Source organism: Pectinophora gossypiella, chromosome 7 (assembly GCF_024362695.1).
Source record: "Pectinophora gossypiella chromosome 7, ilPecGoss1.1, whole genome shotgun sequence".
NCBI lineage: Eukaryota > Metazoa > Arthropoda > Insecta > Lepidoptera > Gelechiidae > Pectinophora > Pectinophora gossypiella.
Genome location: NC_065410.1, coordinates 8,303,388 through 8,322,882, shown reverse-complemented (window position 1 = coordinate 8,322,882; position 19,495 = coordinate 8,303,388). Strand labels below are relative to the sequence as shown.

At 37.5% G+C, this 19,495-nt stretch overlaps 3 protein-coding genes across 3 annotated transcripts; 2 read left to right on the top strand and 1 right to left on the bottom strand.

Annotated features, from left to right (window-relative positions):
* Positions 1-1,850: 1,850 nt before the first annotated feature.
* Positions 1,851-4,547, top strand: LOC126368098 (thyrostimulin beta-5 subunit-like). Its single transcript, XM_050011984.1, has 4 exons — positions 1,851-1,861; positions 3,139-3,332; positions 3,660-3,818; positions 4,223-4,547. The coding sequence occupies exons 2-4, from the start codon at positions 3,144-3,146 to the stop codon at positions 4,325-4,327; spliced, it is 453 nt and encodes a 150-aa protein (XP_049867941.1). The 5' UTR covers positions 1,851-1,861; positions 3,139-3,143; the 3' UTR covers positions 4,328-4,547.
* Positions 4,548-4,870: 323 nt separating this feature from the next.
* Positions 4,871-10,154, top strand: LOC126367995 (tyrosine-protein kinase transmembrane receptor Ror-like). Its single transcript, XM_050011816.1, has 4 exons — positions 4,871-7,354; positions 7,429-7,571; positions 8,209-8,358; positions 8,966-10,154. Exons 1-4 carry the CDS (start codon positions 5,093-5,095, stop codon positions 9,312-9,314), a joined length of 2,904 nt encoding a protein of 967 aa, XP_049867773.1. The 5' UTR covers positions 4,871-5,092; the 3' UTR covers positions 9,315-10,154.
* A 2,425-nt stretch (positions 10,155-12,579) lies between these two features.
* Positions 12,580-19,491, bottom strand: LOC126368030 (zinc finger protein 260-like). The gene is made up of 10 exons (XM_050011883.1): positions 19,313-19,491; positions 18,993-19,118; positions 17,917-18,106; positions 17,609-17,734; positions 17,192-17,427; positions 16,471-16,589; positions 16,080-16,188; positions 15,247-15,393; positions 13,939-14,134; positions 12,580-13,429 (listed from the first exon to the last, which is right to left on the bottom strand). Exons 1-10 carry the CDS (start codon positions 19,406-19,408, stop codon positions 13,218-13,220), a joined length of 1,557 nt encoding a protein of 518 aa, XP_049867840.1. The 5' UTR covers positions 19,409-19,491; the 3' UTR covers positions 12,580-13,217.
* Between the last annotated feature and the right edge of the window lie 4 nt (positions 19,492-19,495).

The following is a 19,495-nucleotide window of genomic DNA, read 5'->3' as shown; positions in this document are numbered from 1 at the left end:
AGAAAGCTCGGCGAAGACGTACTAAGTCCTACTCAGGTCATCTTGCAATGGATGTACTAGCCCAATTGGGAATATTTCATGACATGTGCGTGTTGAGTTTATATCTAAGTACCTAAGACCTTTATTAAAACTTAAAAGAATCAAAACCATTAGGTGTTCAAAATAAATGTATTCGAAGAAGCGATCTAAAAGGCTTTAATTTATCAACCCACATTTCTTGGTTGGGCTTATCTTAAAAATTCGGTGAAACAGAGAATTTAAAACTGTTTTCGGCATGATGGTCCGAATAAGGCTGGGTGATTTGGTGTGATTAATGTAATCTCAGCGATAAGATATGGCAAATGTGTTGCAATTAGCACGGAGTTTGTGTGGAGTCATATGTTTTCCCGTTCGCGTTCCGGGTTCGTTTTGCCACAGATGTTTGCCGGCCGGTCGATTCTCTAACTTACCGGGCGACAAATACTTACCTAGGAACGCTGATTCAACTCTATTGGCTATATAAACTATTATTTATCGCACCAGTCGTACTTCGGCACTAAAGCATATAAGTAAATAATAATATAAGGTACCTACTTAATAACGGAAGAAGAAGAGTATTGATACCGAAACGTTAGTAATGAATGCAGAATAGTTACATAGGTACCTGCAATTCATCTAAGAAATCAATATTGCTATTTGACAGTTCTTTGCATTGCGCACTTTTTTATATGCGCAAATGTCAAATTGCAATATTGCTTTCTTAGATGAATCGCTTCGATTTGAACATTTTAACCCCCCTGTTCAACAACCAGTTCAGAATTATAAAAAATAAGTTGACATCTTTAATTACAAGTCGGTAGAAATGCGGTCTGCGATGATGGTATTCAGAATCGCCAGCCGGACCAGCTCTACAAATGAGCTAATTTGTTCTGCTCCAACGCTTTTAATAACTTTTTGGAGTTGCCGAATTCTCGTTGCTTTAGACCCAATGTGTTCTTGTTTATTTTACTTGCCCATTTTATGTTTAAAATATACATTTTTCACCGTACTGCCAAGACGATATTAAATACGTTGACCACAGAAGTTGACGTTTCATTAAGTTTCGTTGAGTTATAATTATGATTAATATTATGTTCGTAATATTATTTTACGTTCGTGTTTAAAGTTTTCATCTCGAGCTCCTCCGTGCTTCGGAAGGCACGTAAGCCGTTGGTCCCGGCTGCATTAGCTGTCGTTAATAACCACCAATCCGCACTGGGCCCGCGTGATGCCCGATCTCCCTATCCATCCATAGGGAAGGCCCGTGCCCCAGCAGTGGGGTCGTTAATGAGCTGATGATGATGATTATGTTCGTATTATTGAGGATAATACTTAAGTGTTTCACACCTACATAATTAAGGACTTTGGAATCCGTGCCAAAGGCAGTTTATCGAACACTCTCTAGGCTGGCTGTAATGTCTATCCGTTAGGGACTACCGACGTGTTCTTATTTTTATATTGCCAAAAGTAACAGAATGTGATCTCACGTTACCTTTAGATGTAGGTACCTATATAGGTACGGTCACGAACATTAATATGTATACACTTTGGTACCATGTCACATTAACTTTTTTGACAAATTGAACTGTAAGGCTCACTAAATGTCTAATATGTTAGTGCGACAGAGTCCTAAAGTGGGTACATTATATTGCTCATGAGTACATAGTTCAGATAGAGGAAAGAATACCTAACCGAAAATACTTATTTCAACTTCACGAACACTTAAGTATCATAGTGAAGTTCATATTATATCATAATATTATAAATTATAACTATAACGGCCCCTTGTGCCCAGTAGTTGAGCGTTGCGCTCGCAATCCGGAGGTGAAGAGTTCGAAACCCGGTAGTAGAGATATCACAATACTTAATCGCTTTGTCTTAATAATAATATTTTTTGGTTAAGACATTACAGGCTGATAACCTGATTGTCTGAAAGTAAAGGATGATCCGTGCTTCGGAAGGCACGTTAAGCCGTTGGTCCCGGTGCGGTTAGGTACTACTTATTTACTGATGTAAGTAAGCACCTTCGTCGTTAAATAAGCCATGTAGGGCTCAATAATGACCCTTACTACACCAGGGTTGATGAGGTTAGTAATTCACCTCACAACCCACACGATAGAAGAAGAGTACTTAGTAAACGTTCGCCGACGTACTATTGTGTCTGGATATCTAGGCGTAGGCTATACTCATCGCGTGACTACGAGTCGCTAGGTTTGTAATCCAACTCAACTCACAACCATAGAAGAAGAATCATCTTATGATGAGACCTTTTTAGAACAATTTACATTTCTAAGTTCCTGCCTATGAAGGTACATGGTGTAACAGTCCATTAGGCAATGTGGAAAAACAGAAAAAAGAGGAAAAAATTAAAAGTTCCAAACTTAAATATTCAAATTATACGTTCTAAACGGCAGGGACTATTTTTGTACAGCATTATTATACGGCGGCACTGGCGCGCAAATGGTTCGTGGGCCGTTTTGTTGATGCTGTGAACTCGCGTGTAAGAAATGCATTGACGTCGTCGTCTTCTCTTTATAAAACATAATCTTCATCTGAACTTCGTCAGACAGGGCGGAGATTTAGATAAGGTACTACTACTGTTACAACAGAAAATAGCGAGTTTGATACTTCCGCCACCCTTCAGTTTAAATTGTGGGCAATAAAACGCATTGGTTAATTTAATAGCACTTTGGTCCGGTCTTTGGCATGTTTAATTTATATAATCTTTACCTGAATAAACTTTTTTGTTATTATTATTATTTATTTAATAAATTACAATATTGCATAGCTACCAATACTGCAGTGCATATGCTACAATGCAGTATTAGTGGATGCGATGATTCCGAAACTATGTATAACTTTTCTTTTGTGTGATGATTTATCTTCCTCCTTTGTATTTAGATTTGTATCTAGATTGTGATTGTGTTATGACTAATATTACCTACAGATGCACACAGAGCCCGGAAAGCGAGACGAGTGGGCCGGGCGTGGAATTTTGGCTGCGGTTCCGACTGATATATTGTATATGAACGGCGGATTCATTCAGATTATCGCGCTTCGGTCCTCTATTGTTCCGGTTCTATGTGCAGCAAGGTTTACTTTTACCTATTTATGTTGCAGCCAAAATGTCGGACCACAGACAATGGCTGGTGACCCTCGCCCTGGTCTTGTATTTGACCGCATGCCTTGCCGCCACGACGCGTTGTCGGCCTAAGTACCACATGCACAAAGCGGTGCAGACAGACCTGAAAGGGCGCAAATGCTGGGACAATGTGAAGATCCAGTCCTGTGGCGGGTTCTGCTTGTCTTATGAGGTATGAATATAATAAAAACTATCAGTAGATGTGTGTCTCACTTAGGTGGGTTCACCATGTGTTCTAACAAATTTTCGCCAATAAGTACAACCTGCAAAACTTCCGGAACATTCGGAACGACAATTAGGTACACGTGTATTAAGCGGTGCGCTCCAACGCGGTTCCCTAGAAACTCTCGCTTCCCTGTATATCAGGGCCTTTATTTTAACTTTGTATAAATAATTACATTTAATTAATACACTTAAAAAAACATTCAATGAATCATTAAAACTTGTTACTAAGTTACTAAGGTCCGACTAGAACTTGATCGGTTTTTAATCTTTCTAGATATCGCACTGGCAATTCCCATACAAGGAGTCGCATCACCCCGTGTGTGTGCACAACGAGAGGCGCCACAAGTTTGTGAAGCTGCGGCACTGCGATGCTGGCGTGGACCCTAATACTGAGGACTACCACTACGTGGAGGCCGCCTCTTGCAAGTGCAAGGTGAGTTAAATTCACAATAATACATATGGTTTATTCATCTTACGACAAAATAGACAAAGTAGCTGCAAGTTTAAGCATAAACACAAGTTTGAATAAATTTGAGTCAAAATTTTTACTTCTCGTGTCGAAACCAGTTTCGAAGAAATAATAATTATGTTTACTTCGAAACTGGTTACAAACTTACAGTTACGTACACGGCTGAAGGGTTAATAACAGAATAGTAAATAAAAAAGTAGGTATTCGTCAAAATTATACTTAAGTATATGATAGTATTATATTGTGTATATGCTTACGCTATCTAAGTACTTACGTACGCGGACACTGTTTGAATCGTTTTAGATTTTGATATGTGAGAGAGTCTTTTTATGATTTTGACGTACTAAACAAACATTGTTTGTTAACAGATATGTTCTTCTGAAGATACAAGCTGCGAGTGGTTGCCGCCAGATTCTAACCTACTCGACGAATTGCTAATTACAGAAGAAGAAATTGAGGAAGAACTTGATTAATATCCTCGATTACTTGTATTGAACTTGTTTTAAATTCTTCTGAAACGAACTTTGCGACTGGCTTGGCTGTTACTCTGGACTAACTGGCTGGTAATATTTTGGCGGGAACAAAACAATTTCAAATCGTGTTTGGCTGGATACACGATTTGAAAGTTTTTAATAATAACCGTTAAATGATGCCGCTATTTTATATTAAATAATAATTTATAATGAATTGAATCATGACAAGTTACACTTTCATACCTAAGATATAAGTATAAAATAAATAAGAATGTTATTTAAATGAATAAATAAGTTTATTTTAAAAAAATATTTTTTTATACAGTGGTAACAAGGTGGTAATGATGCGCGCGGTTATTAGTTGGTGCAACCTGCCCCGGACGAGTTGTAGCCCCAGTTCACAGTATCCAATATCATATCGAAAGGGACACAATCCATTCGTTGTGTATTCCCACCAATTCCCACTCGTGTAAAAGAACGAGTATGGACAAAAATAGAGCTACTGTCACTTTTATAGAAAAAAAAAGAATAGTTTATGGTCGAACCTGCTTGCGATCGCGATATTGACTTGACGGAAGGGAGAATATTTATTTATAAAAATATATTGAAATTACTGTAATTTTTATGGAAATTTGTAGCGTCTCCCTGTCGTTGTTAGCATCTCTTTATTTATACTGTTATATAGATCAGAAGAGTGATACCAACATGTATGTTATTCAGAAATAAAGACATTCTTGTGTCGCAGTGTTATGGAAAGCATTAGTCATGAAATACTTTTGTGCAATTATTGTTTTTTGCTTATCCGTGAGTGAAAGTCAGTCAACGACCCCAGAAAAAACAGATTCTCTCTCATCATTAAAGGCAAACGGGACGTCGGAGCAAAAAGTATGGAACATAAAACTTGACATAAATTTTTCCAAAACACTACCAGCAACGATATCGCGTTCTGTGGGAAACGATGTAAGGTTCAAATGTGAGGCTCTCATGAACTTTACTAAAGTATATACAAAAAATAAAGAAGGTATAGAAACGTCCCTAGAAGAGGTCCCTGATCACATTCTTCAAACTTTAATGAAAAATGTGAAGGTATATTGGCTCAAGGACAAGAAAACCATAACAGAGAGCGAAAAAGTTAAAATAACAACTAAAATAGACAAGACTAATGGTACAGTTGGCACTAACCTCAGAGTTAAAGACATTAGCACTATTGATGAAGGTAATTACACTTGTGTAATAAAGCAGACATATGAAAAACGACAGACTTCAAGACTGATTGTGATAAAAGACAATGATGGCATTGAGAACTATGAGCTACCGACATACACATCGTTATTTCCACATTCTGACATAGCTAAGGACCTAGATATTAATGTGAAGACAACAGATTTGGCTCCTGAGGGTATGAGATCTAGTTCAGTAGCTACCAAGAGTCCACTGATACCAGAGAAATTGGAACCAATTTGCCAGGAGTATGAGGGTAAGATTTGTGAGTTACATCTCAAAGGACAGTTTGTTTACATCCCATATTATACTACACAAGCTGCTGTAGAGGATAAGTTGATAAAAGCTATCCAAGTTACCAAGTATTCCAATGACATCAGCTCTCAATGTGAAGGTTATGCATTGCCAAGTCTCTGCTATTCCACATTCCCTATTTGTAGAGATCCCATAGTGACCAATGACAACTTTGTTAAAGAGGCAAAGAGAGTATTTGATATAGTATCAGCCATATCTAATGAAGCAGATGATTCACCGCCTATAGTTTTTGAAGGATTGACTCCATTGACCCAAAATTATAGTATACTAGACACACTGAATTATCGCCACAATTCTACAGTTCTAAGGCGAGTCTGTAAACAAGACTGTGAAATCTTAGAAAATGAATTATGTCAAATGGAGTATGCTATAGCTAAGAGACATCCACATATTGGTCAGCAGTTAACCTTAGAGGAGTGCCAAGACCTGCCGGAAGATGATATTGATTGTTTGAAGATTGGCATTGGAGCTGTAATGGTATCAGATGATGAATGTTACTGGGAGGATGGTAGTGGTTACCTGGGAAAGGTCAATGTGGCTCATAATGGAATGGCCTGTGTTGAATGGTCAAAACAACTTCGAGTTAGAGTGTCAGATTATCCAGAATTGGCTGGACGACACAGCTATTGCAGGAACCCTGGAGGACTCAAGTCTCAACCATGGTGCATAGTAGACAAAGACAGGAAAACTGAAGAACTTTGTGATATACCTAAATGTGCACATAAAATCTGGATATACATTGTAATTGTGTTCTTACTATTGACCTTATCTATCATTGGATTCATTATCTGTGTGTGCTATAGACACAAAAACAAGGGGAATGCAGCTACCATTAGGGATATCAATTTACCAAATGCTGATAAGAATATTTACGGGAATTCTAGATTGAACTCTCCAATAGAAATGAATGAGTTACTAACTAATCAAAATATTGCCAATCAGCCACACTTGACTAGAAATACTAGAGGTAATGGCATATTACGTATTCCACAGTATTCTCTTTCGCAAATAAAATTCTTGGAGGAATTAGGTGAAGGTGCTTTTGGTAAAGTCTACAAGGGAGCTCTGAAGAGAAATGGCGAAACTCAGTATGTAGCTGTGAAGGCTTTAAAGGAAAACGCGTCGGCGAAAACTCAGGCTGATTTTAGAAGAGAAATAGATTTGATATCAGAACTGAATCATGATAATATTGTATGTATAGTTGGGGTAGCTTTAAGAGAGGAACCATTATGTATGCTGTTTGAGTTTATGGCGCGCGGCGACTTGCATGAGTTCCTTATGGGAAGGGCGCCTCCTTCTGGCAAGGGCTTGCCTGCACTGCGGCTGCTGAACATAGCACACAACATAGCCAGTGGGATGCAGTATTTAGCATCACATCACTATGTTCACAGAGACCTGGCTGCAAGAAATTGTTTAGTGTCTGATGACTTTATTGTGAAAATATCAGATTTTGGACTATCAAGAGACATTTATAGTTCGGATTATTATAGAGTAAGTATAGAATTCAGTGTTAAGTAAAATTATTTGCCATTTTGCAGCACTTTGTAACACTTACGTTTTTCCAGGTGCAATCAAAGAGTCTTCTACCAGTTAGGTGGATGCCTCCAGAGTCCATTCTTTATGGCAAATTCACAACAGAGAGTGACATCTGGTCTTATGGTGTTGTGTTGTGGGAAATATACAGCTATGGCCTGCAACCATATTATGGGTAAGTTATCTTTAGTATGTACAAATACTATAAAGAGGTAAAGTTTGTAATTTTGTTTCTAGAACTCTAGACTGTGTTCTAGAACTACTTTAAAAAATATTTTTCCAGTAATCTGCATTATTCCTGAGTGACATAGGCTATATTTGATAAATGAAGAAGTTCTTCCACACGGAGTCACAGGTGGAATGCTACGTGATAGGTTTTATTACTTCCTTAAGGTTAAAACAATGAAACTATAATAGCATTTGACCATTTATAGTCTGATGTTTCATTTATTATTAACTATCTTTCGTACAAAGATGTGATTATTAGCTGGAAATTATCTATTGCCATCTTATCTATTATGGTCATATGTCGCTATAATTCACGTGCCTAAATGAGTTTATTGACAATAGGATATTTTGCTGGGTCAAAGATAAATTATAAAATGGTAATCTAGAAATAGAAGCTAATTGATATCTTAGCTATCAAAAAATTAATCAACCTTTTCTTTTTTATTTATCGTCGAATTCAAAACTAACTACTCAAGTAACCTATTGTAACCTACTTTAGATATTAGTAGGTACAAATGATATCATATGCATACTATAGGTACACTATAGAACTCATATTATTTCATACTGAATGTTAAACCCAGGTACAGCAACCAAGAGGTGATATCGATGGTGCGAGGCGGCGAACTGTTGGCGGCCCCTGCGGCCTGTCCTCCACCCATGTACTCTCTCATGAGGGACTGTTGGAAACACGCGCCGCAGCGGAGGCCTAACTTCGAAGAGATTGTGAACAGGTATTTATTTATTTTTATGGGATATCAAACATTTATATACAATATGTTAACAATACGATAAGGAGCTCGGTGGCGCGCAATACAGTAAGGAGCTCGGTGGCGCAGCGGTAAACGCGCTCGGTCTGCGATTGTTGAAGTTAAGCAACTTTCGCAAAGGCCGGTCATAGGATGGGTGACCACAAAAAAAAGTTTTCATCTCGAGCTCCTCCGTGCTTCGGAAGGCACGTTAAGCCGTTGGTCCCGGCTGCATTAGCAGTCGTTAATAACCACCAATCCGCACTGGGCCCGCGTGGTGGTTTAAGGCCCGATCTCCCTATCCATCCATAGGGAAGGCCCATGCCCCAGCAGTGGGGACGTTAATGGGCTGGTGATAATGATAATAACAATATGTGTAAGATATTTCCACAGTACATGTACAGTCAACCACATTGTCCACATATTAGGTACCACATTTCTTCTTTAAATTAAAATTCATGCGTAATCTGTATAAACTTAAGCAAATCCTCTTGCTTTGTACATTACAATTGAATGTAATTTCTTGTTACTGATAACAAGTGTATTTATAATGGTGCAATATAGTAATGTATTGAACAAATTCACGTTTCAGGATAGGGGAATGGATCCAAATGGGTGGCTGTCCTGAAGTGGCGCCTTCGGACTCAGGCAGCAGTTGCGGACACCGACCAACAGGGTCCACCAGAGACCTCCAAGAGCGAGTACCGCTTCTCCCCCCACATTGCTCGTCGTCTAACGGATCTCTCGCCACAGGCAGCCTCAAGAAATTCACAGCCTCCAGCTCTAGAGTCGACGATAACTGCTCCACTTGCAGCGAAGTCCCACCACTAGCACCCAAAGCGAAAAAACACAGTTCGGGATCCCTCATAGACACAGACAAGGTAGGCAAAGAAACAGTCGTAAGGATACCAAACGTAGGAAGTTTTGGCAATGAAATATAGTTATATGTAGGTAGCCAATAAGTCGCATTTTAGCCCCGAACATGCCAGCACATTTGCATGTACAAAAGTACATAGATAAAGACTGATAAAGAAATTAGAATTTGAGAGCAGTGTGTACTTACTTTTCGTTTACAGTCGCATGCATCGATGAGTTAATACCCAAAAGACATTTTTCTTACTAACCAAGAGTAGAAATTTTCGACCGGATGTTTCGTACCATTGGAAGTATATACCATTCTAAATGTAGTTCTACCTAAATCACGTGCATTTATCATTGTTTATGGAATAAAAAAGGACGGTTTTGTCATCTTGCAAATCAGCAGAATTTTTGATGATTTTATTTTTGATTATATTGTTTTTTTTTAAGATATGCTGATGATGTGATCCAACAGTTTATATCGTAATAAACTTTGTAAGTACTCATATTTAATAATTAAATTAACAAATCACACTTCCTGTATGATTTAAAGTACTACTAAAGTCATAATTAAGTCGAAATCCTAACTTCGTTGTGTGAAAATATTGGTGTTTATTCTTTTACGAGAGTTAGTTGTAAGGGTTCTAAATGAAAGTGGTTGTGTAGAAGTTAGTACTTAGGCAATTGTACTGTTTCCTTTTTTCTGTTGTTTTATTTAATAAGTACAGTCAAGGGTGGATTTAGAGGGTTAACCAACAGAAACTAATAAAGAAGTTTTAAATTCTACACAATATACAAAGTCTGGGAAAAATAACCCTCATAATATTCTGGATCCGCCCCTGAGTACAAACTATTATTTATGTCTAGAGATCACTAATTTATCGGAACAAGAACGTTAAGGTAGCTCAATTTTTACAATATTGTATATTGAATGAATGAATGAATGAATGAAATATTTATTTCAGATATTTATCCATATTTTGTTAGTAATAGAAGATTATATCTAAGTTAGTAAAATTTATAATTTTCATTGGATGTCACATGCATGTACATCCAGTGAGTGAGGATGGGACTGTCCATCCTTTGTGAGACCACCTTCAGGAGACTGTTGCTGCTGCCCCGCACTCGCTCCCACAGAGAAGCCACACGCTTGCGTAGAACAGCCTGGAAGCCATCAGTGCTCCAGGAGGCGAACATCCCCGAGGCACTGCAGCGCCAGGGCAGCCCCAACAACCCCCTGAAGGCGTTATTATATTGAACGCGCAGAGCACTGAAGGTCTTTTTGGTGTAATTGCTCCAAAGGTTGCACGTGTATAAACTCTGGCAATAGCTTTTGAACAGGGTAACCTTCACCTCGTAAGAACATCGTGCAAACCTACGTGCTAGCATATTACCCCTGATAGACAGTGCTCTGCGTTCCCTATCCAAGTCCACATCGTCCTTTAAAGTATCCGTGACCCAGTGACCCAAATATTTAAATTGCTGAACAACTTGAAGAGGAGACCCGCTTAGAGTTATTGGAGGAATTGAGTACCTTTTAACGCCAGATTTAAACAATAATATCTCACTCTTTTTTACATTATATTTGAGTCCATGAGCCACAGCATACCTTTCACAAATTGCTATCAGTAGCTTCAGAGCATTGACTGAGGGGCTCAGCAGCACCATGTCATCGGCATAGCTGATGTTGTTAACAAAACAGCCATCCACTGAACAACCCACCCCGGCGCTGCTGAGCTCCTCAATCAACCCATTCACATATACATTGAACAGCCATTATATATTACCAGCCTTTTTGTAATCATTGGCAGTAGTAGTTAATTTTGTATGAATTTATTTTACCCTAATATTAAGTGTTACATAATAGAATTAGTGGTAAGTAACTTATGAAAACTTAGCCCAAGGTGCTGATACCTGCAGACACCATTTAATTTTAAGTTATACCTGTCATTTTCATATCATAAGTTATATCCGCCGAAAAGGAAAGGGACGGATGGTTTACGACTGTTTAAAATGAATGAATGAATAACCCGAGCGAATTAAATAGGCATCCTGCTGATATGCAACCCATTTGTTGTTCTGCAGAAATCGAGATGTATAGGTATTAATTTATTTTGTTTTCTTAGGAATCATATTGCTATAAATACGGCTACTACTAGTGCTATGGGTTTAAATTCACAAATGTGTTAATTATGATGAAACACACAAAACAAACAAAAAATACACTTATATTATTTTTGGTTAAGACTGATTTTGTACTTTACTTGCCTATTAGCATGCAGTATTATATACTTTTTTGCATGTAAATTATTGTATAATTTTGCCTATTTCCATTGTAGTTTAAGATAATTGATAGTGTAACTTTTGAAGTACATTTTTATTGTTGTAAAACTCTGTCCTTTTAGCGTTTTAAGGGAAAAACTGTCCTATTAAAGGCATTAATGTGTGTGTGAACAATCATATATCGTCTTTTTCGTTCAATTACAACGACGTGGGACGTTTTTGTACATTTATTCTGACATAAAGTGGACATTCTGTGCTAACTTGTCAGTTGTCTTACACCAATCTTATTAATGATTGGATGATACTTCTTCGTAACCCTATTACTTCTTCCATTATTACTCAAGTTCTTGTCCACTAGCTGTAGATGCATTGACTAAAATGTCTAAATTATTTAATAATTGGGTAGTTTTCTTGGTCAAAGATAAATTATGAAATTCTGATTACTAAACGATTTCTTTTTGCATGGATTATAAAGAAAAATGTAATAATAAGGGCGACATTATGTCACGCTAGTTGCTTTTTCATACAAGTTCCATAGTAATTTCGTGTTATGACTTTTAGTAAAAAGTACCTGATTTGAGTAGTTGGAAACTACCCTATAATTTTATTTTGTAACTAATATCAACTGGAAGAATTTTTTTTAAACTATACCTTTTGTTGTATACTATATTACCATAGCTCGACTAGCGTATGTAGTATGTTTCTCAATTACTAAATAATCACTAGTATTTGTTAATCTCTACTGGATCCATTGTGGACTAAACATTGTATTGACGAATAAGCATTCTGCATACAAATGTCTTTTATCGTAAAAACTTGCCTGTAATTAGTGCTTTTATATTATTTAAGTTAGAAGTAAGTTTATATCACTATTCCCTTACTATTATATTTTGAAATATTTTTACGTCACCTAACTTTAGTTTTTCATACTTTTTATAAAAGTTTTGATAAAACCAGTACATTGGTGTACTTGCCAAAGAATTTTTTGTATGTGATACATTTACTTTTGTACCTAAACCAGCTGTATAATGTAACTCTATGTATAATAAATAATCTATAAGACAGTTTATAAAACAATTTGTTTTATTTATAGAAACTTTTATAGACTACAATGGTAAAATTAAACAGTATGTTGTATAACAAATAATATCGCCCACAGTGGCATAACATAAACAACCCTTATAGACGAGTAAAATCTAGTTTCCATATATTTGAATAAAGAAGTAACACAGAATAATTATATTGAATTTGAAAACAAATGACAGTAAATGTCTATTTTTAAAATAATTGCTGTATCGTTTTTCTAGAACGTCTCAGTAGAGAATCGCACGAACAAATTCACTTAGAGCCGAGGCTAAACCAACGGACTACTATAAATAAAATATGAGCGGAATACATTAAATATTTTGTCACGATGTTTATCGATAAGACATTGACCAATCACAACGCGCGAGAGAGAAGACTTTCTGTTGCTCTTTCGTTCGCTGTGATCGTATCATTCCATCAGGTTTCCGCCCCGCTCTGCTTTAATATAAACACACCTTTAGAATCCATAAATACATTAAAATTTAAATAATATAGAAGTGCACCTGGTACGTACGATGCACCTTGGACAATTGGCCACAACATCTTTAGCTGATTAGTGACTCCCATCGCATGCCACCGATACGAAGATTTAAAAGATGCCTATATGAAATATCATTTCATTCCTGTTCAACTCTAAGGACGCCTAGTAATGGGTGATCCTGAAGGCGAGGAGGAAATACACCAGATTGTATTTCAGGCGGTAAGTAGACGGGCCGGTCAGCGGACCTCTTCACCACCAGATCTTCACCGTGAACCTTCATGTGCACTTTGAGGTTGTGGTTGCCGGTGAAGCCTTTGTGACACACTTTGCATACGTAGGGTTTCTCGCCTGGGAAATGTACAAAATTGGTTTAGTTCGATAGATACCAGCAAACCCAAGCTACAATATCTTCAGAGGGTTCACGGGCGCTTTATTTGCACACGTTTTATCGCGACTGTTTTATGAATACCCTATGGGATTCATCTCTCGTCTCTTTCTTACTAAGCTGTAATGCTTTTAGTGTGAGAGAGACATCTCTCGTCTTTATCACACTAGGCGATGTCCATATATGTCCTGCTGTCATTCTATTTCTAAAAGGTATACTTAGTATATTAGTTACTCCATGTCTGCATATTGAGCAGTGGAGGGTATTAGGCTCAAACCACATTTGTTAGCACCTCGTCGCACTTTTTTCTTATTCTACTATCCTTTTCTGTTATTCAGAACCGTCCTTTGCTAGAGCGAGAGAGAGCGACCGCACGCTATCGCCGCGTTGATCATGCCACGTGAGGTCAAAAATGCTATGAGGTGCTGCCAGATGTCTTTAAACCCCTAGCCTGTGTCAAAGTAGCAGTTACCTGTATGTATTCTCCGATGCTTGATAAGTACAGAGCTAGTATAAAACTTGAGCGGGCAGTATTCGCACTGCTTCGGTCGGACGCCGTCGTGTCTGTTCATGTGTGCCTGCCATGCTTGGCGAGTCTTGTAGACGGCGGGGCACCGCGGGCAGCTGTACCGACCCACTGTCGAGTGCGCTTGTAGGTGCCGCCCGAACTGTTACACAAAGCCATACAATTAAAATTAAAAAATATCTTTATTCAGTAGGTAACATGGTTACACTTTGAATCGTGTTGATTAATATTATATCGTCATAATCGTCAATGATATTACGTATAGATTGGACTTTCCGCCCCGCACCAACCCGAGCTTCTCTCATCTCATCATCATCAGCCCAATAACGTCCCCACTGCTGGGGCACGGGCCTTCCCTATGGATGGACAGGGAGATCGGGCCTAAACCATCACGCGGGCCCAGTGCGGATTGGTGGATATTAACGATTGCTAATGCAGCCGGGACCAATGGCTTAACGTGCCTTCCGAAGTACGGAGGAGCTCGAGATGAAAACTTTTTTTGTGGTCACCCATCCTATGACCGGCCTTTGCGAAAGTTGCTTAACTTCAACAATCGCAGACCGAGCGCGTTTACCGCTGCGCCACCGAGCTCCTCACCTCACCCCCCTCACCCACGATATTTGTTACCGCGACTACGCTTATCGACTCGATTTCACTAGCTGTCTCGCTCATACGCACCGGGTAAGCCGTGACAACGAGATTTTTAAGTGTCCCGGGTGCGACAAAGTCTAGGCATAAAAACTATGCATGTATGAATATGTTTTACACAAAGAAGCATGGATGTATAAAACTCTTGGCCGTAACTTGCAGTCTCTTTTGATACGAAGTCTTAAAGTGTATAATTATGATAACCGTATACACAGGTAATCAGTCCATCGCTCATCAGTCCATAATTGGGGTTGAACCAAATCTGACAGCACGGAAGTGCACTTGCCTATGTTTCTCTCCTTTTCTGTATCTAGAGCGAGATAATGCGTCCACACGCTGCAGAACTGACAAATCGGTCGGACTGCGTTCGCGCTTTATATCTCGCTCTTAGTAAATGACGGTTCTAAGTGTCAGAAAAGGATAGAAACATAACAAAGTGCGATGCGGTGCGAACAGATGTATTTCAACCCTTAGAGGGGATACATTCCCGGGTAGATACTGAACTCATTCTATGCTCTACTTCGTTTTCAGTTCAGATGAACGCCTGGGCAAGGACAGAAAGAAATCCAGGTAGAAAGAGACAGAGTAATCGTAAAAGTAACGTACCCGCTTAGACACCTGTATGCCGCAAATGGGACAGATCTTGGTGACAGTATTGCACGTATGTTTGTCCCTGTCTTCCGCCGTGGCGAACACGCGTAAACACTTCTTGCAAGTCACCTTCCCGGGTGCATGCTTCCTTATTGTATGATCCTGCAATTAAAAAAAAACAAAGTTAAAGTAGCCTGGTCGACGTTGCTTATAGCTTAAAGTTACCAATAAAGTCTCATTATTATATTGTTGTCTTATTTTTATTTCTAATCCTAAGTATAGCTTCACGCTTGTACCCCCGAGGGGGTAGGCAGAGGTGTATAGTACCCCAACTCCTCGTCAGCTATGTTTAAGTCCCATGTGATAGGAGCGAGCCTATTGCCATTTTTGTTTTTGTTTTTATATTTAACATACATACATACATAAACCACGCCTATTTCCCACCGGGGTAAGCAGAGCCTATAGAAAAAAATAAAAAAAAAGTTAATTTAGGTAAAATCCATAATCTAATCTAATCGGTAATCTATAGAATTCCATTTCGATCTTGACACACTTCTCTTGCTTCCTCCACATTCATCAATCGCTTCATAAACGCACGCCGGTTCAGAGTAGATTGTACTAAACCTTTTCTAAGGACATCTCCAATTTGGTCAATGTAAGTCCTTCTAGGTCTTCCTCTGCCAGCCCTACCATCAACTTTCGTTTTATATACCGCTTTCGCAATTCTATTATCCTTCATCCGCTCTACGGACTATCGAGTCTTTTTATATTTAAGGTGTATAATTTTAATAATTATGAGTGTAAATGGTGACAGTTTAAAACAAAGTACGAGTATAATAAATATTTACCTTCAGCCCACTCTTATGTTTACAGGAAAATCCACAAAGATCACAAACGAACGTCTTATTGCTGCTGTGGCTCCGTAAGTGAGTAATTAAACGTTGTTTGTTGTTGAAACTGGAATAGTAATTGTTTTAAAACTTATATTTTTGTTTTTATTGTAAACATCACTTGTCAAAGTATTATAATCCATACACCATACAGGTGTATAGACAATTCAAGAAGTGTCAGTGAGCTAAAAGTAGCAATAACTACTAGATACCAAGTGCAGTATAGCATCGAGAGGTCGCAGGTTCGAATCCGGCACAGGTCGAATTTGTTTTCGAAATCATGTTTGTTTATGATATGGTAACTATCCTCAAAGTGAGTAACAAAGAGTCATGATCATAAAGTACTTACGTTTTAGAACAGTAATCACAAATGAAGCATTTATCGGAGTGTGAGTGGTTGACGTGTTTGCTGAGCTGCCTTGGAGTGTCGTAAGAACGGCAACATTGCTTGCAGGACAGTTTGGATTTCTGGAAACCACAATTATGGGAAATTTGTAGACTTTTTGTAGACAAACATGATTATCGCCCATATACCCGAGAAATGCGTTTCGTATGATTCTGAGGTATGTGACAACCTGTATTGGGCTGGTTTTCTCTTCGCGGGTTGGAGAGTCAGATAGGCAGTTGCTTCTGTAAATTTCCGTGCCTGTTAAATCTTCAGGTTCGGTAAACGGACTTTGTAGAAACAGGATAACACTAGGGAGATGATGAATTTGTAGACTAACAATGAAGAGTTCGAACAAACCAAGTATTCTTCATAATTGAATTTTATTTTATCATCAAGTTTACAACTAAGCTAAATACTTTGTAATGCCACTACTATGCCTCCACTTCGCACGCCATTTATTCTGATACAAGTTTTAGGAAGATACGATAAAAAATGTTCCATTGTAAACATTGTCTTAGGAAGATCAAATAAACAAAACATCATTTTAAATAATACAAACATAAATACAAAACAAAACATAATTTCATTGTCATTATTCTGTGCTTGTGGTGGTCCCAATTTGCTAAATAGGCTTCTCTTTATTTTTACTTCCAGTCTAACAAATAAATAAAACTGATCTAACCTCTCCATCACAGTGTTCCTTCATATAGTGATATTCCATATGTACACAAGTCAGGCAACTTTTCCAGCACATATGACATCGCTGGTCCTTCCTCGGTATATGTTTAAAGCGATGCCCTAACAGACTCGGCCAATTGTCGTGTATCTCTGTACATTGTGTACATGTCCGATCACCTTTATGGCTTTCCACATGAGTTCTTAGGTCTTCTGACATTAAAAAAGTCTTCTTGCATAAACCTGGAATAGGTTAGTTGACAAGTATGGAAAATGATGCACTAAAATATGTTATTAGTGCCTTACAATATTGCTAAGCACCTCACTCTCATACTCCTAACTAATAACACTGCATATTCCTTTGGGGATACAACCAATTTTGGCCGTCAGTGGGATCTTATAGATTGTATAAAATTATTATTACCACATGCTAATTCAGTTCCTGAAGCTCCAATTTTAATTTTGATTTTTTGTTCTTTTCTAGGTGTAGTGGATTTTCTTGATGCAGTACATTTTTTCTTCCTGTACTTTCTTTTCTTTGGTTTTACATCTGTAACAAAACAATGTAATTATTTCTCCTTTGAAAGGCAACACTTTCTGTTATCTGGGTAAGCTTATACCCATTAAGAAGGGAAAAAGAAAATTGAATGTAATTTTTTAACTTCTTTTCTGATAATTTAATTTCAGTCTTTTCATGTTATTTTATTCTTAAAACAGTTTTTAACTATTTACCTTCAGTCTCTTCAAGTTTAACATAATAACTCAAATCTTCATTAAAGTGACAGTAATTATCCAAACAGTCATCAAACACTGGGTCATCATTCCCCTCCTGTTTGACCTCATGCTTTATATTTAACTGTGCATCAATCATATCATTTTTATTTTCTAGTACATTGGAATGGCTATCTTGGGATTTTAACGTCTGGAAATAAAAAACGAAATACATTTATCTTTGGATCATACACTCTAAAACATCTGCTTATAGTCCCACAACATCGCAAGTAGTACGAATTGGAAAAAAATCTGGAAGGTCTGTTGTGTGGATTGTGCAACCCTGCTATCAGGGTTACCACTTATCACAATACGCTAACAGTACTTTCTAGAATCTAGATATTATAAACTTTACAGTTTTATAGTACATTTAAATTAAAATTAGTGATGCATCAATTAATGATATAGACGGACCAGATGGTGTTTAATAAGTTAGATTGTAAATGAAGAAAATATGTGAAATAAAATCATTTTTTTCCTGGTTTAACTACGATCAGTCAACAGACTTTCTAAATTTATTTTATTCTTGTTCTTATTCTTCAGTTGTGTTGACGTATGAAAGGTGGCATGACTGTAGCAACAACCAGTGTCGTAGCTTCCCTCCATTACACAACATGGCGTCTTTTTAAGCACTTTATAACATCAGTTGGATCTAAAAGCTCAGCACGGGAATAAAAACTTAGTGAATATTAAATAAACATTATTGATTAAATGATACCAATTTAAATTAAAGAATAAGGAATATATTATATATATTCTACATGTAATATTTACTGCCATGAGTGATGAAGATGAACATCAGTAAAATAAATTTTGATAACCATTTTGCCAATGACAGTAATGATTGCTAAATGTATTATGTTCTTCATAGTTTCGTGTATATTTCTAACTTCAGAAACAACATTTTTATAAACAAAACTAGCCAGTTGGTAAACTTTGGTAACTAGTCGGCCAAATTTCTAATTTAAATACTTTGGTAAATCTTCTTCTCTGCACTACTATACAGTAAAAAAATCCCTTTATCATAAATGGCATACCTCAAGTAGAATCTCTTGTAATGATGTTTCCGTTGTAATGCACTTATCTCTGAACTCCATACAAAACCTCATAGCCTTTACACAGGTAAGGCACACGTATTGAGGCATCGCGTCCAAAATTGCAATCTGAAACAGTTTTAGTTTTCTATACAATATCAAAAAATGGAGAATGAAACTCTAGCAAGACATACCAGACAATGCAACCATTTAGAATTCAATCATACAAAAATTATAAGTATCAAGATCAGGAGGCCAGATGAAGTTTACTGAAAAATAATGTTTTATGTCTCGACGTGGTTTTAGAGGATAAAAATACTTACATTTAGACTGGTAAGTATATTGTAGGCATTAACGAACGTCTCATCTAAAGGGATCATCTCTTCTTCAGTAACTAGACACGCTCGACATGCTTCCATGATTCCCAGTTTTTAGCATCTATTTATTTACGAATATTTCACATTTCTCTGTACGCGCAGTAAAATAAAAACAAGAAAAATGTTATC